The sequence below is a fragment of the Mauremys mutica genome, chromosome 22 (assembly GCF_020497125.1).
Source record: "Mauremys mutica isolate MM-2020 ecotype Southern chromosome 22, ASM2049712v1, whole genome shotgun sequence".
Taxonomy (NCBI): domain Eukaryota; kingdom Metazoa; phylum Chordata; order Testudines; family Geoemydidae; genus Mauremys; species Mauremys mutica.
In genome coordinates this window covers 17,564,328-17,582,094 of record NC_059093.1, presented here as the reverse complement: position 1 = coordinate 17,582,094, position 17,767 = coordinate 17,564,328, and the positions used below count along the sequence as shown (strand labels likewise).

At 50.1% G+C, this 17,767-nt stretch overlaps 1 protein-coding gene across 1 annotated transcript in view; it reads right to left on the bottom strand.

Moving 5' to 3' along the window:
• Nucleotides 1-16,110, bottom strand: part of ROBO3 (roundabout guidance receptor 3) — a 190,658-nt gene extending 174,548 nt beyond the window's left edge. The window contains exon 1 of the mRNA XM_044997243.1: nt 16,083-16,110. Within this exon, the coding sequence (XP_044853178.1) occupies nt 16,083-16,095 (13 nt within the window). The 5' untranslated portion in view covers nt 16,096-16,110. The remainder of the gene's footprint in view (nt 1-16,082) is intronic.
• Between the last annotated feature and the right edge of the window lie 1,657 nt (nt 16,111-17,767).

Genomic DNA, 17,767 nt, shown 5'->3' with positions numbered 1-17,767 from the left:
TGAGGGTTAATATCCCTTCAAAAATCTAAGACTGCATCAACCATGATACTTCTGGATAGTCTTGTTATTCAGACAAATGTCCAACCCCTTTTTGAATCCTGCAGGGACATAACATCCCAGGACTCCAGCGTGGAGGGCATCCTGACATCCGGGGAAGCCTGCTCCAACTGGGCCGGGCTACTCTGCTCGACCTGAGTCGGAGGCCTGAAGGCTGATGGGGACTGAGGACTGCCCAACATGGCTCTAGCCTCTCACCCAGTCTTGCTCCGGTGCTGCTGCAGAGAAGGCCTCTTCTTAGCCTTCTTGGCGTGCCCGTGGACAGGGAGCGGTGCCGACTGGTAAATGGCACCAAGGGGTCACCGTGCACCGACACCGCCGTACCCGGTGCCGACTCGGAGCGGAGCACTGGAGTCGGGGTCAGCGCCGACTCCATCAGGATAGCCCGGAGCCGAATGTCCCTTTCTCTCTTGGACCAAGGCTTGAAAGACCTGCAAATCTTGCAGCGATCGCTGAGATGGGTTTCACCCAACAGCGTATCGGCTGCCTACAAGTGTCACACGACTTAAAGCCCAGGGCACAGGGCCTGCCCTGACCCGAGTGCACTAAACTACACTAATCTAACTACTTCAGCTACAGGTCCTACCACAATGAACGCAGGACCGGGTCTAGGCACCAGCAAAGCAAGCACGTGCTTGGGGCGGCACATTTCCAGGGGCGGCATTCTGCCCTGCAGAGGGTTTGCATTCCCACGGACCTGCTGCCGAGAGGCTTGCTTGGCTGGCAGCGTGGGGGAGGGGGAGAGACCTGAGCTGCAGGGGGCAATTGGACAACCAGCCATCGGAGCCAGGTGACTGCTCCAGAGCAGGGGGAGCCCCTCCTCCGCCCTGCTCCATGTGTAGCCGCTGCTGTTCCTGTCCTCTTCCCTCCCCCCAGTCCTCTGTTCATCCCTGGAGTCACCCCTGACCACTCTAGACTGGGAGCGTCCTCCTGTCTGCTCTGCGGGGTGTGGGGGTGGGAGCTGATTAATGGCGGGGTGTCCCCCTCCCCCCACCCATATAGCCGATTTCCACTAAGCCGGGGTGACAGGACAGAGGGAATCTGTGTGCGCTGCTGCCTCTCTGGGTCCGGAGTTGCTGGCAGCTGCTTGCGTCTGAACCAGACATAGCTTTAGCTGAGCTAATAAGTCCTAAAACTTCTCCTCTAAAAGTATTAGAATTTATAGCAAGAAATGATTTCTTTCCCTCCCAACACTGCGATAGCATTACGCGTTCTGTTCACATTACCAGTATCAGTGTTTGTAATTGTGATTTTGTTAAAATGAAATGAGTGCACTAGTAGGAAATTGTTTTATTTCGCTAACTACAAATTCCCTTTTCTTTTCTTTAAATTTTAAACAGTCAAAAAAAAAATTGCAAAGTGCAATCATGTGTAAAAGCCAAAAAAACAAAAAAGGCGGGGCGGGCAAAAATTTGTTTGCTTGGGGCAGCAAAAACCCTAGAGCTGCCCCTGGATGAGTGAACGAGAGTTCTAGAGGCAACCTGCAGCCAAGCTGGAGCAGAGCAGTTCAGAAGCACCTTCACTGGTGGCAAGAAGGAACTGAGGGTGAGGGGAGCACGCAGCGCCCCTTATACCGCGCCATGGAGGCACCACTCCAGGTGTCGCTAGGGGCGCTCCCCTGTGGGTACTGCTAGGGGGAAAACTTCCGGCACCAGTGCACGTGGCGAGCACGCACACCTATTGTGGAATACACATGAGCAATCACTCGAAGAAGAACACTGGGTTATTTCCTGTGTTTAAACCACTCCGGGCAGAAATCTCCCAAGTTGTGTTTCAGACAAGGAGCAGCTGGGGGGAAGATCTGCCATCACCTCATCCTGATGCAGCTTAATAACGGGTTCTGCTGGAAAAGATGGAAGACGGCAGGTGCACACCACAGCCAGCATCTGCCAGTGAGCAGGTTGCTCTGGACAGGTAACAAATGAGACTTCGATAGCGTTAACCAGGAGCCTTCATCTGGCCTGCAACAGAAATATCGGAACTATTCCTAAGCAGGAACATAGTGGTTAGATTTTTCTTCCCCAGCAGCGTTGTTAACGCTGCTGAAAATGTTTGCACAACTACCAGTACATCAATCCCTTTAACAGTCTGGGTAATTGCTTTATGTGGAGCTCTTGCCCCGTGAGGCTATTTGATGTGAAGTAATAAGCCCCCATGGTATAACTCCTTTTCTAGGAGGACACGGTGGGCAACCAAGCCCCTTGGAATTTGAACATCCGTTCCACAACCACCACGAGAGGATGAGGTGCTGATCTTTACAAGCAGACAGGACGTGTGTGCACCGCTGAGCTGCTTTCAGACTACGTTCGCTTCTAAACGATTTCGAGACAAACTGTCAGCCGTGTGGACAATGGGGCTGTTTATCGATGGCTTGCAAGACGAGTGCGCTTGTGGGGCCCGAGAGCAGCCCGTGGTAATGTGCTTGAGCTCCTCACACACACACACACACACGGATAATGAGGGCTGAGCGCTGACACACAAGATAAAAAATAGGCATCATTCAGAGCAGAGCCATCAGACCAGCTCTCCCAGCACTGGGTTAGATGTGTCTTTGGGCACTGCTCTCCCTATACATCAAAGCTGGCTTCAGCTTGCAAGCCCCACTCCAATCCCACTTATTTCCCACCAATTATTCTGTTTGATGACTGAGTCCCAGCCCTCCTAATGATCCCCCCTCACATAGGAAATCCTGCACAGGTCTCCCAGAGGTTCATCTCACATGCCCAGTACTCAGTGGGATAAGAAATATGCTGTTGTTTAAATAACAGCAGCTTGATAGTCAGTGAGAGCCCTGAGCGAAATACAAATGGCATTTGAAGCTTGTGAGACAGCGGTGCACAGGCAGCGGAGATCCGAGCCCCGAACCAGGCTCCCTGTGGAATGAACAAACTGTTCCGAGTGGGAAAACAAACAAATATTAATGAAATTAGTGGGCAAAGCGGCGGCTGCAAAAGTCAATGTTACATCAGTTGCAAACGGCTGGAATGATGAACAGCCACCCAAAAAGCTGGTCATGCCAAGAGTCAAACTAGTAATTAAAGGGATCATTAGCATCCGCCTAAAGCCCTGAGAGCTGGTGGGATAATGTCCTCGGCTTCCGCAGGGAGGCTGGGCTGAGGCAGTCCTGGAAAAGCAGCTAAGGCAGGAGGGGACGGGGAATGCAGATGGGACCATTTGCACCAGATGAAAACCAAAGGCAAACAGGGCTGCAGCTCGTCTTTGTTTGCACATCACAGAAATGCCATGGCCTTGGAGGCGAAGGTGCACAGAAGGAAGCGCAATGCCATTGCCTAGCTCTGGCCAGCAGTTATACATGGCAGTGGCACTACTCAGGTGAGTAACTGCTCCCCGATGGAAGGTAGGGTTCACATGGCGGCCCTGGAGTTCCTATAACATCACAGTGTAAGAACCTACTCACCATGATTCCACCCACCCCTGCCGCCATGGCCAGGCGTGGCAGAGCAGCTTCTTGCAGGCTGGCACCCCTGTGGATGGGTGTTCCTGACCTGCATCATGGGCCGGGCCGGCTCCAGGCACCAGCTGAACAAGCAGGTGCTTGGGGCGGCCGAGGGGAAGGGGCGGCATGTCGGGCTCTTCGGCGGTAATTTGGGGGTGGGTCCCTCGGTCCCTCTCGGAGGTGGCAAAAAACCTGGATCATGGGGGTTTCTCTGTCTGGTAACTCAGCCCTCTGGCCAGTCACACTCTTTAGGCCACCCCTTCCAGGGTCACAATTGTTCAAGCTAAAAGTCCAAATTGTCCTTTCCAGAAACACCAATCTCCCACCCTCTCTGGGGCTATTCCTCGGCCTCTTCCCTGTCAGTCAGGGTCCTTTCCACCGCCAGCAGGGTGGGGCTGGGGGGACGACACACCCTTCCTGCAACAGGCAGGGAGCCCCTAACCTGGTGTGTCTTGTACCCAACATGCCCAATATGCAGGAGCGCCGCAGGAAAGGGGCCCCCAATAACCTGTTCACTAACTATACAAGCCACACCTGGCCTAACTACCCAGGTACTGCTGCTCTGGTTGGGTTCTGGTGGCTTCTGAAGCAGAACCCGGCGAGCACCACTGGAAGGTTCACAAACTATTCAGAGGGATGCTACTCAATTCCTGTCCAGGCTGCTACTTGTGCCTTATCACAACACCACTACATGGCAGGCTGAGGGGAGACTCCCTAAAAGGCCACCTCTCCACAGGGGAAACCTGACCAAGGGCTTTGTCTACACGGAGACGTCAGTGCGCCCTAAGCTAGGGTGTGAATTTAAAGTGCACTAACTCCCCGGGTGCACGCTAAGTGCGCTCAGGGAGTTTAGCTTAGTACACTTCCAAAGTATATTGATCTGGGGATAGGGTTGCCCACTTTCTACTCGCACAAAACCGAACATCCTTGCCCCTCCCCCTACCCCTCCTCTGAGGCTCCGCCCATGCCCTGCCCCTTCTCCGAAGCCCCACCCCCTTTCACTCCATCCTCCCCGTCGCTCACTCTCCCCACCCTCAGTCAGTCAGTCACTCACTAATTTTAACCAGGCTGGCTCAGGGGGCTGGTGTACAGGAGGGGGTGAGGGCTCCAGCTGGGGGTGTGGGCTCTGGGGTGGGGCCGGGAATGAGGGGTTTGGGGTGAAGAAGGGTGCTATGGGCTGGGACTGAGGGGTTCAGATGGTGGGAGGGGGATCAGGGCTGGGGCAGAGGGTTGGGTCGCAGGAGGAGGTCAGGGGGGCAGAGTCCAGGAGGCACTTACCTCAAGCAGCTCCCAGAAGCAGCTGGATGTCCCCCCTCCGGCTCCTACGCAGAGGCGCACCAGGTGGCTCTGTGCACTGTCCCATCTGCAGGCGCTGCCCCTGCAGCTCCCATTGGCCATGGTTCTCAGCCAATGGGAGCTGTAGAGCTGGCGCTTGGGGCGGGGACAGTGTGCAGAGCACTCTGGCTGCCCCTATGCATAGGAGCCAGAGGAGGGACATGCCGGCTGCTTCCCGGTAGCCACGCATCATGGAGACTAGCAGGAAGCCTTCCAGCCCTGGTGTGCGGTGCTACCAACTGGACAGTCAATGGTCCAGTCAGCAGAGCTAACCAGACTGGCCAGGATCCCTTTTCTACCGGGTGTTCTGGTCGAAAACTGGACACCTGGTCACCCTATCTGGGGACCAACTGGCTAAGCAGCAGTTCTGCAGAAGAGGACCTGGGGATTACAGTGGATGAGAAGTGGCTATAAGTCAGCAGTGTGCCCTTGTTGCCAAGAAGGCTAACGCCATATTGGACTGCATTAGTCGGAGCATTGCCAGCATATCGAGGGACGTGATTATTCCCCTCTATTTGGCACTGATGAGGCCACATCTTGTGTATTGCATCCAGTTTTGGTCCCCCCCCCCCCACTACAGAAGGGATGTGGACAAATTGGAGAGTCCAGTGGAGGGCTATGAAAACAATTAAGGGTCTGGAGCACATGACTTATGAGGAGAGGCTGAGGGAACTGGGATTGTTTAGTCTGCAGAAGAGAAGAATGAGGGGGGATTTGATAGCTGCTTTCAACTACCTGAAGGGGGGTTCCAAAGAGGATGGAGCTCAGCTGTTCTCAGTGGTGGCAGATGACAGAACAAGGAGCAATGGTTTCAAGTTGCAGTGGGGGAGGTCTAGGGTTGGACATTAGGAAAAACTTTTTCACTAGGAGGGTGGTGAAGCACTGGAATGGGTTACCTAGGGAGGTGGTGGAATCTTCGTCCTTAAAGGTTTTTAAGGTCAGGCTTGACAAAGCCCTGGCTGGGATGATTTAGTTGGTGTTGGACTAGATGACCTCCTGAGGTTCCTTCCACCCTGATATTCTATGATTCTATTATTCTAATGCACACCTAACCTAACAATGTATCCTACCATCTCATTGACATCACACACTATATCCCACCCCCTAACACAGTATCCCACCATCCTGCTGCCATCCCCCCCACCCTGCACAGAGGGCATGCCAGCAATGAAACTGATTCGGAGAATAGCAGACATGAAATTGACAAGAATGCCATTTGTACATTTCATGTCAGGAACAGCATTATTGTGGTGTTTCTGAAATGACATTTCGCTGTCTCACTGGGAAATGCTGGTGAATTTGATCTCGTTTTGAATTGGAATGAAAGCAAATTTGTAAATTTTGGCCGGCCTCCCATTGACTTCAGCTGGAGATGTGCGTGCTAAAATTTGTGAAAATAAGATCTTTGGTTTCTCAACTTGGGCATCCAAAAACAGAAGGCACCTAAATTAGTAGCCACTTCCTGGCATAATTGTGATACTTATCTCCTTGGTAAGATGTTTTGGGCTCTATGGATGGAGAGTGCTGTATAAGAGCAGCTAGGTATTCTTATTCTTAATTCACAGATGCCTAGACGGTCAGAAGGGACCATTGTGATCATCTAGTCCAGTGGTTCTCAACCTATCGACCGTTGTGGGCTGCACATGCAGCTCTCTGTGTGTTATGCGGTCTGCAGCCACACAACATATATGCTACCTGTATGGCTCTGACGATGTGACATGGGCTGTGAGATGATTGGGCTGCAAGCAGGTCCCGGGTTGAGAACCACTGATCCAGTCTGACCTCCTGCAGAACTTCAGCCCCTGACTCCTGCACTGAGATGAATACCTTGGTGCACTAGAGAAGACTTTATAGAAAAATGCCAAGTCTTGGTTTAAAGAGTCCAAGTGACGGAGATTTTAACACTAGGAATCACTACCCCTATTGCAGAAATTCAGCCTATTCTGTGGTGGTGAGCAGCAAATCAGAATCTGGCAAAATATCAGGCCCTGCTCTTCCTAAGGGCACTATGGAATCTTTAAAGAGTACATCACTCTTCTGTCTCATCTGAAAGACGTCTCCTCCACTCTGGGGAACTGTGCTCCATGACTAATATCTCTCCACCACTCCTAGGTGTTCCCTGGAGACCTCCTATGCAAGTACCTACCCAGCCTGACCCTGCTTAGCTTGTGAGTTCCAACAAGCCATAGCTAGAGGAGGTATTATAAAATATAATGATGAGCTCACAAACAGCACTATCCGGAGAGCAGTTTCTTTTATTGTCATATATAACAGATGGATACACAATGCATTGCAGTGAATAATGTCTGCTAGACTTGAGTGAATAATCCAAAATGACATCTTTCTCCATTAACTTTGCCATTTTTTTCTGTTGTTGAATTATCCATGAACAGATTGAGAAATTCTTGAGTGTATTTGTTATTCCAGTGTATTTGCAAATTTCTTCAGCACTGTGTTCTTGGTTCATTGACTTGCAAAAATTACAATCCAATGCACAATTCAAAACGTGTGCCCCAGCGCATGTAACTAAGACGTGTACTTTTCAGAGTGTAATAGCAGTGCATGTTAGTTATGTGCCTTAAAGCCTGAATTTTGAATGCTGTATTGATTAGGATATTCACAACTGGCGCTGTGTTGCTGCCAATTTGGTTTCAGCAAATATCCGCAAAGTCAAGCTGACATTCAGCATTCCTGTTGGAGAGCGCGGAGGATGTTTAGGGACGTGCACACCCGGGTCACATTGCAATTCACTTCCAGGTTCAAACGCCAATTCACACATTTCGCCCTCCATTCACTCAACAATGGTTCCCCCCAACGTTTCGAGTCACTAGACTCTGCTTTGCCTCTGTTACTATCTGTGCCGTGGGGGCAATGGTCTTTTCCTGCCTCCTGGGGACTAGGAGGATAATTTCATGGGCCTTTGTGAGGTGCTCAGACATTGTAGTGAGGGGAGCCGGAGAAGCGACTAGCCAGACTCATTTCATGGGTTACATGGACCCTGCCGCTGTCCTGTGCCCTCGGTCAGACAGTCTGTACATTCTTCTCCCACAGAGGAAGCTACTGAATCCCTGGAAATATCCTTGAGCTGGAGAAACTGATCGCTGAAGGAGAGAAAATGCTTTGATTGGCACCTCTGCCAAACTCCTCGGCTTCTCAGGTGGGAGCTGGAGCAGCATGTGCACCTCACCCCAACCCCATCCAGGCTGAGAGCAAGAGAAACGTCTGTTTACAAGAAGCTCATTTGCTTTGCACTGTGCAGCGTGGAATCCTCCAGCCTTTAATCTCCCTTGGGCTGCCAGAGACAAAGAGTTTGGTGAGGGATTTGGAGGGAGCTTTTACTTACAAGCATCAATACTGATTGGATTGCCAACGCTGTTTCTTGACTAGAATAAACCTCATTAGCTGGCAGTGGGGAAAGGTCACACCTGTGATGCCTGCCCTGGCTGTGATTACAGAGATACATCCTGAAGGAGAGAAGGTCAATAATACCACCTGGCCCAATGCAAATGGGCTGCAATGGGCCTTTGAAGTGGCAGCTTCTCTTTTCAAGGGCTACATTTGCAATCAGTCTGGAAGTGAGTCTGATGTGTGGCACATTAGCCAAGCAGAGGGAACCTTTCAGCTGCAGGCTCACCCAGCGAAGTACAGCGGATGCTGCTAGGGACATTCCCCAAAGGAATTTCCATTGTTATTCCCTGGTGTAACCTCTATGGAGCAAGTCCTGGGGGCCTCCCACCAGGCACAATTGTCACTGAACAATCTCTCCACCCCCTACGGGCAAAAGCCATTTTTCATCAGCCTAGAGAATAAATCCCAAAGCAATCATAATGCCTAGGGACTAAAGCCAATCTGCTCCCTAGGCAGGTTAGTCTCCTAGCCTATAAAAGGAGAGGAAATCTCACCATGTGATTGATACACCAGGACACCTCTGCTCCTGCCACTTGGCAAGATCAGGGGTGGGAATCCTGCCCTAAAGCGAGACATTGTTTCTTTAGAAAAGCTGCTAAGCGAGGACTGGGCTGGAAGGGAAAGGGAGTGGGAGGTGGGAGCAGGAATAGATGGTCTGGGAGCAGGGATGCCGGGGATTGGGGCAGGGAGAGGATTTGCCAAAGGAGTGTGAGAAGACGGGTAGTACTGTGTTGGGATGAAGTGGGATAGTGGGGATGTGAGTGGAGAGATGGCAGGAGCTGAACAGTGCAGCTGCATTGGCTCAAGCGTCCCAAACAAATTCAACCTGAAACAGTGACCAAACCCGGGAAATTTCAGCCCAGTTAGTTTGCCAAAGTCATGAAAAGGGGGGATTGCAATAGGAAGTGTTAGACACCCTTAATATTACCCAGGGTACCACTCCACTTATATTAAAAGGATGGATAATAAGCAGGAGCATTTTCCCATCGGGCGACATCCAGAAACACTAAAGCTAGGACATCCATGTGAGGGTACTGGGAAGTTAACAGGGACCTGCCCTCATTGCACAGAGTGGGAATTTTCCATGACTGTTGACTCTGTTAAATTGACAGTTGGGCAAACATCATGCAATGGGGCTGAGCTAATGTTGGCTCCAGAGCCCACCCAGCACCCCACAGCTCGCTGACCCCCAGAGGCCAGCTGCTCCCGGAGCTATAGACCTTAGAGATGGAGAAGAACTATCAGGTCCACTTATGGCAGTGCAAGCTTGTCCACAGAGCCATCTCATGGCCCTGTGAGCTCAGAGCATCATGCAATGGTCCCACAACAACCCCCCTGCCCCAGTGAGCCCACAAGCAATACCCCAGCATCCTTCCTTGACTCCTACCCATCATGGATCCATAGCGCCTCCTTCCTGAGCCTCCTGAACTCACAGGCCAACACGTGTTTGTTTTTCTAGTCACATCAGTTCTCCAGGCCTAACTCCTTAATACTGGTACGTGGGAAACTGCGCCTGGCCCACAATGGGCCAATCTGACCCTGGCTGCAGCACAAACAGCAGCTGATTTGATCATGCAACACGCAGGCCCTACCACCAAGGCCTGTAGTGATGCTGTATGACAGAAGTCTTGATGACAATGAGAGGAAATACAAACTCAGTCTTGCCCTGCTAACCCCATCCTCGGTCTGTTCAACAGAGTCTTTGTGTGAGTCTGGTGAGGATCTGCGGAGCAAATGGAGATCAGAGCCTCCAAGAGAGGACAGGAGAAGGGTGGTGTTGAGATCAGTTTTCTTTCCTGCTCTGGTTGCCCCTCTGTTCTGACCCCTTCCCAGGTTCTAATCAACCATCCTGATCTTTCTCTTATGTGCTCCTCTGTCATATGTTCCTACAGCCTGGGGTAACTGAGCGAATGCCTTGCCAACATTTCCTGCACTGTGAAATCTACAGAAGGCTTATGCTCTTCTGCTCTGGGAGGACTGGTGCTTTGGACACGTTCTGGAGACTTTGGTAGGTTCATTTTAGAGCTATTCCACTCTATGAGAACTCTGCAGAGTTGCTGGTCTCCACAGCCTGTATTTGCCAGAATCAGCTGCTGCAAGACGTGAACTTCTTGAACTTTGCGTCCAACCCAGCAGAGCATCTGGAATGTGGGGAGGCTCTGAGCTGGCTGAGGGGCACAAGTCTGGGTCCTGTGGCTGTGAAGACACTAAACCCTACAAGACCCTGCAGCTCCATAGGGTTCTGACACAGCTCGTGTATTCCAACAGCAGCAGAGACAGCTGCCTGGGCCGGGACTCCTGAGCTAAGTTCCCTCTCAGCTGCGCTGCCATGCAGCTGCCTATTAAGCACCGCGCAGGTGCTCAGAGCTGTGACGCTTCTCCCCAAGCCCTGGACCTGTCACAGTGCCTCAGCCCCAACCCAGCCTGGCCCAGGCCTGGCTCGGCCGGGGGAGAGGTGCCTCTCCCCTGCAGCTCAGGTGCTGCTGCAGGGATACAGAGCTGGGGGGTGGGGAGTCCTTTCTCTCCAACCCTGATCCCCTCATCCCTGGCCCCACTCCTGAGCCCACACCCCCATCCAGAGCCCTCACCCCCTGCACCCCAACCCTCTGCACCAGCCCTGACCCCCTCCCACACTCCGAACACAGTATGGGAAACTCCATGGGCACAGAGGGAGCTGCCAAGAGCAGGGTGTGCAGGAGCCCCATGGGTACAGATGGACAGATGCTATTCAGTACCTTTATCAATGTTCTGGAAGAATATATAAAATTGCTGGTAAAATTTGTGGATGACAAATTGATGGGGCGGTGAATAAAGACAGGTCAGTTCTGGGTCACATGGGAACAGGGTGGATTTGATTTAAATCAAATTGACTTAAATCATGATTTAAATCACTAGTCAGGAAGACTCGATTTAATCATGGTTTTCTACATAAAAGTGCATTCTTGTTGGTTGTTATAACCTTAATACATATTCTTCACAACTCAGAGATAGATGCAGGTTTCATTTTTAGAAGGTACACACTATACATTTTTAAACAGGGATTTATTTTGAAATCCTTTCAGATTAGTTTTGCAGCTATATCAGAAAATGAATGATTGGTTATTTCATTTACCAAAGGTAATTGAAGCAGATATTTATGAAGTCATTGAGAGGTGAACTATCTCCAATTCAACAGATTAATCATTAATATTTGGAGGATTTTCTTGCCAGGCTGTATTAGGAGGAGAATGTCACCAGATAGACATTTAAATTGTTTTATTTAACTAAAACAACAACGTTATGTATTCTGGATTTTTTTCTTCAACAGCAAACATATAATATTTTAACAAAACAAGCATATGTTCCTCACTCCTCACATTTATCTCAAGACTTCTCCTTGTCCAGATCTATTCCGCCCCCAACGATCTTCTATTCATTGAACTTTTTGAATTTTTTGCACTTTGAGAGAGGTAAGGGATAGACTCTGTGTACACAAATTTGCAGAGGGACAATAGGGTTGAGGTCTGTTATTTCTCACCTCTATATTATTTATTTTAAAACATTTTTGCTGTTTACAAGCATGTTATCTCTGGAGACACAAATCCGCAGTTTGAGAACTGCAAAACTAAGCATCTCTGATGGAATCTTCTAGACTGAGCCCTGAGTCCCATTGGGTAGATAGAAAGATTAACCTAAATAATCTATACAGAAGTCTGTGGAACCCCATAAAATTGGGTCCTTAATCCATGAACTATTGGAACTCATTTACAAAACTTTTCTTAAACATTACATGAATATATTGTCTCATACTATAGAATTGGAATTTATAATCCCTATTCCATGACTAGATATCTTTGAGCTATAATGTATCTTAATTAAAACTATCTTTAGATAGGTTTTTTCTTTAAAAAGTATTTTATAAAAAAAATCTGATTTAAATTTAAAAAATCAATTTTTTTAGGTTTTTTAAAAATATATTATTGATTTTTATCCACCCTGCATGGGAAACAGGGACATTTGGACAACACAGCCAAAAGCAAGGTCATACATCTGGGACCAAAAAATATGGGTCATGCCTGGGGATAAGAGAGCAAACACGATCCTTGGATGCATAGTGTAATGTAGGGAGATGGCACCAACTGCATGATCTTAGTGAGACCGCTACCGGATACTGTGTCCAGTTCTGGTGTCAGCCCTCTGAGATAAGAAGGAAGTTTTAAAATGTATTAGGAACAGAAAGAATCCTGACAATGGTACGGTCCATTACTAGCTGGAAATGGTAGAATTATCAATCATAATGCAGAAAAGGCAGAAGTGTTCACTACATATTTCCATTCTGTATTTGGGGAAAAAACAGCTGATACAGTCTCATCAAATGGTGATGTTAATGCTCTTCCCATTCCACCAGTATCTCTGGGGGATGCTAAACAGAAGCGACTACAGTTAGAGCGACAAGGTGGGTGAGGTAATATATTTTATTGGAACATCTGTCGGTCAAACAGAGAAGGTTTTGAGCTTACACAGAGCTCTTCAGGTCTGGGAAACCTACTCAGAGTGTCAAGTGGAACAGACTGTTTAGCATAAGTAGCTAACACATATTTCAAGAGACCATTCAGTTTGAAGTGGCCTGCTAAACAACAACACTGCATGCTACTAAAGTTAGACATTTTTAAATTAGCCGACCCAGAGAACTTGCAACCAAGAGTTCTAAAAGAGCTGGCTGAGGAGCTGACTGGAGTGTTAATGTTAATTTTCAATACGTCTGAGAGCACTGGGGAGGTTCCCAACAACTGGAAGAAAGCTATTGTTGTGGTAATTTTTAAAAGGGGTAAATGGGATAACCCAGGTAATTATTGCCTGTCAATCTCACATCATATCTGGGCAGGATGATAGAGCGGCTGATATGGAACTCAGTCAATAAAGAATTAAAGGAGGGCAATGTAATCGATGTCAGTCAACATGGTTTAAGGAAAATAGAGCCTGTCAAACTAACTTGATATCTTTTTTGATAAAGGTAATAGCGGTGACATCATAAACTTAGACTTCTGTAAGATGTTTGATTTGGTTCGACATGAAATTTTGATTAAAAGAAAACTAGAACACTATAAAATTAAGATAGCACCCATTAAATGGATTAAAAAACTGGCTAACCAATAGCTCTCAACGTGTAACAGTGAATGGGGATTCCTTATCAAGCAGGTATGTTTCCAGTGGGATCCAGCACAGATTGGTTCTTGGTCCAACACTATGTAACATTTTTATCAGAGCGACTATCAGCCCTATGAGCCATAATTACACATGACAGTATTCTGCGGTGCTGGCCTAGAACCCAACAGCTCACAGCAGGCTGTGGGGTCACAGGAATCCACAGTGACTGTTCATAGAATCATAGAATCTCAGGGTTGGAAGGGACCTCAGGAGGTCATCTAGTCCAACCCCCTGCTCAAAGCAGGACCAATCCCTAACTAAATCATGTTGTTCTGCTTAATAGAGCCTGCCATCCCAACAGTTACACTGCTCAGACTGACCTTTGCAGGGCTGTGAAGGAAGGTGGTGTCAGAGCTGGAGAAAGCAGGGGAGAGGGGAAGGAAACAACGCAAAAGAGCCTGACACCCCCAGAGAAAATAATGTACGTGGTTTTCCTGTCTTTGCAAAAGCAAGTCTATGGAAACCATTCTGCCTGGCAAGGTAGACCTGATTCCGAAACCCACATGCTCCCCATCAACCACAACCTCCTTTAACCCTTCTCTGACTGCACTGCACAGGCAGGCACCCCCTGCAGCTGGGTGTATTGCATCCAGGAGCAGCGGAAGCTTCCTATCAGTGTGTGTGTGGGAGGGGGGGAGGGGGGGAGGGAATGAGGGCCTGAACCCTGGCCCCACCCCCTGCTCCACCCCTGCTCTCTCATACCCCATCCTCACACCACTCCTCCCCCAAGGGCCAATCCCCACACCACCCCTCCCCCTCGCTTGTCCTTATGGCGGGTAAAAAGGGGGAGGTCATCGCCCATTGCCCCCTGGTTTCCCCCTCCCACCCATTCCAGCGCCCCTGATTGCACCCTGACACTGCTGATTCCTTCTGTTTTGCCTCTCAGGTGAGCTCAAAGCTTGTGACCGCATGGTCCCCGGCCCTTTGGCCACAATGAAAATTGACCACGAAAACCGACGCCTTTTGTGTTCTATCAATAAGCCACTCTCTGGTACGTGACAGCTCTCTGCCTCCCTCCCCATCACTGTATCAAGCCTATATCACAATGCCAGACATAAGTTACACAGGCCGTCCTCATGCTGGCATTTCCCAGCTTTTGAGTGCTTGACGTTGCAACCTTAATATAATAATTGTGTGTGTGTGTGTGTGTGTGTGATTTCCTAGGTTTTTAAAAAAGCAAACAGGGAAACACCATGTGGCTTCATACGGATGCCAGGATGGGCCATCTACAGGACTGGAGCATCTACACCCACCACGCAGCCCTCTGCCACCTGAGCTAAGAGAACAGATGTAGCTCGTCATTCCCTGCGTGGAGCAGCACCGGGAGAAGATGAGATGTGCTTTGCCGGGAGCTCACAGATGTTTGCTGACAGCAGAGGAATGGAGAGACTCAGGGGAGCTGGGTTCCTCTCCTCCTTGGAAAGGAGTGTGCTCTAGTGGGCACAGCCTCCAACCTGTCCCTTCCCACCCCTGGCTTCTCACCTAGCCAGCCCTAGTCTCCACTCCTCAGGCGTCTTATCCCAGTCCCAGTTTCATTCCCCAGCCAGTCCTAGTCTCCCCCTTGGGGCCCGGTCACCACTCCAGCGCCTCCTTCTGGCCAGGCCTGGGGATTAGCTCCGCCAGGCCGACACCCCTTCCTGCAGCTGCTCTCCGTCACTCTCAGTCTCGCTCTCTTGGGACTCATCTGCTCCTGCTTCGTGGCTTGGCCCTCTGGGCAGGTCCCTGGAGTCCTCTCCTTCCGGGGGATGGTGCGTGTATCTGTCCCAGGCAGTCTTCCCTTTCACTGCCCATTAACAGCACCACAGCCAGTGGCTGGAAGGGGAACCCAGACCCCGCCCTCTACACTGGGTTCCAGCCCAGGGACCCTACAACAAGCAATCAGGGTCTGCACTGTCCTGACCCTCACCGCTGTATCCCTGGGCTACCTCCCACCTTGTCTTCGCTCACCCTGAGTGTCCCTGCAGCCTCTCTCTCTGCAGCCCCCTTCTGCTCTTTGCTACTGGGCTTTCGACAGGCCCCTCCTGTCCCTCTGCAGCTGAGCCTCAACTTTAATTAGTCCTCGTTGCCCCCTGGCTCCTCCTCCAGGCATAGCCGAGGTGGTTAATTGGCCCCTTGGGCCCCCAGAACCTTTTCAGGTCTTGTGTGGGGTAGACACCCCATCACAGCCCCCCCCCCCCATCCCAGTCTCCAGCCCAGCCAGTTCAAGTTCCTCCCAGATCCTCTTCTGGTCTGTCTCTCTACCCCGTTGGCTTGGCTCCCAGTTATCCTCCTCATCCCCCTCCCTCCCACTCCCAGTCTCTCTCCCAGGGCTCCTCACCCAAGCTCTGTCTCCCACATCCACCCTGTCCCTGGTTCCTTGTCTCGGCCTCTTTGTCCAGCCAGTCCCTGTTCTCTCCCTGCAACCCTGGCTCCTGATCAGATCTGTGTCCCCTCACCCACAATCCCATTTCCTTCCCTAACACATGGGTTCCCAGTCTCCTTGCCCAGCCACTCCCAGTCTCCCTCTGCCCCTACCTAACCCCCTCAGCTCCCAGTCACTCTCCCCACCCCCAGTCTGCCAAGCTCCTTGTCCCAAACGATTCCTGCCTCCCCACAATCTGACTCATGTCCCCCGCAGTGCTGACGAGTGGTACAGTACCTTCCTCCTTCATGCTGCCTGGATGCCAGCAGGGGGTCATTGAGAGCACAGGAGAGCCAGGCTCCCTGTTCTCAGTTTCAGTGCCCAGCTCCCGTCCGCAGCAGCAATTGCAGGGAAAGTCCCATCTGGCCCCAGGATCTGGGGCTCAGTCATTCTGTGGGGATGGTGCACACAGTCTGCTCAGCACCAGGAGCGGTGAGGAGACTGAGAATGCTCAGTGTGGATGGAATCTTCTGAGACATCTGCAAAGCTCCAAGAAGTCTCTGCCGAGCGTGTGCAAATGGTAATTTTTCAAAGGCTTATCACTTGGCCAGATTTGGGTGGATATTCACTGGGGCAGGCAAAGGCAGGGGGAATGTTTTTCAAAGCAAGTTTTTTAACATGGCAAAACAATGTATTTTTTTCCCAGCCTTATTCTTGGAAATGGCTGAACCATTTTGGCTGACACTAAAAATAAATAAATAGCGGCCTGAGGCAGACACTCAGCATGGAAAATTTCAGCCTGAACAGTTAGAGTTTGGCAGTGTTTTAAGCAAGTAAAAGTAGAGTATTACTGTGGAAAATGTCAGGCAACCTTAATAATCAGCAGCGCTCGCCGCTCCAAATAATGCCATTCTATAAATCATGGGTATCCCCTCTCCATGAACACTATGTGCCATTGTAGCCATCCCGGCTCCAAAAGGCTAGAGCATGAATTCAGGGGATTCGGAGGCTCCCTATGGAGAGGAACTGTAGGCAATTGAGACCATTTACGTCAGAGAGGAGACAAATAAGAAGGGACTTGATAAAGGTACAAACACTAATGAATGGGAGAGAAGATCATTTGTGTGCCTAGATCTGCCCTGACACCTGATAGAAGGCAGAGGGACTATTCAATTAAAATGAAAGGCAGCACATTTAAAACTGGGACAAGGAACTGCTTTTTCACCCAATGCAAGGTTAGTCTGTGGAACTCACTACCACAAGATATTTGTGAGGGAAAGAGCTGGCAAGTTTGAAAAAAGGATTGGACTTTTATATGCAGAATGAGAACATCCAGATTTCATTGCTGAAAGCTACAGAGAGCTTTTCCCTGTGGGCAGCATCTGATACCAGCCACAATCAGAGACAGGATACAGAGTAGCTGGGCCGCTGGTCTGAACACAATGAAGCAATCTTCCCGTGTTCCATTAGACTATAGTCTCTGCCTTGCAGTTCCTAGTTGGGTTCTGCCATCCTGTTTATTCTAAATCCCAGGATCTCGTTCCAGAAATCAGAGATCAAGAACTAACCCAAGTCAGCATTTACTTCAAGCAACAAGGAACATGAAACTTCCTACTGCGAGGACTTAGAGGTGCCAACAAACCAAGCGTGTGGTGACTGCTCCACAGACACCGCAGTCCATCTCAATTCGGTACTTCCCCGTCACGGTGGTATCGGAGCGTCTCACAATCTTTACTGTATTAACTCTCACAGCACTGTGGGGGGTAGGGCGGTGCTCTTGTCCCCATTTTGCTAACGGGGAAGAGAGGCACATAGAGACATAAGTGACTTGCCCAAGGTAAGAGGACGGCTATGGCAGAGCAGGAACTGAATCCAGGTCTCCCAAGGCCAGCACACGAACCACTGCACCGTCCTTCCTCTCCCAAACATCCCCTCACCCCCAGATGGGACAAGGACCCCCCCATCCCTAGCGTAGCCTAGTC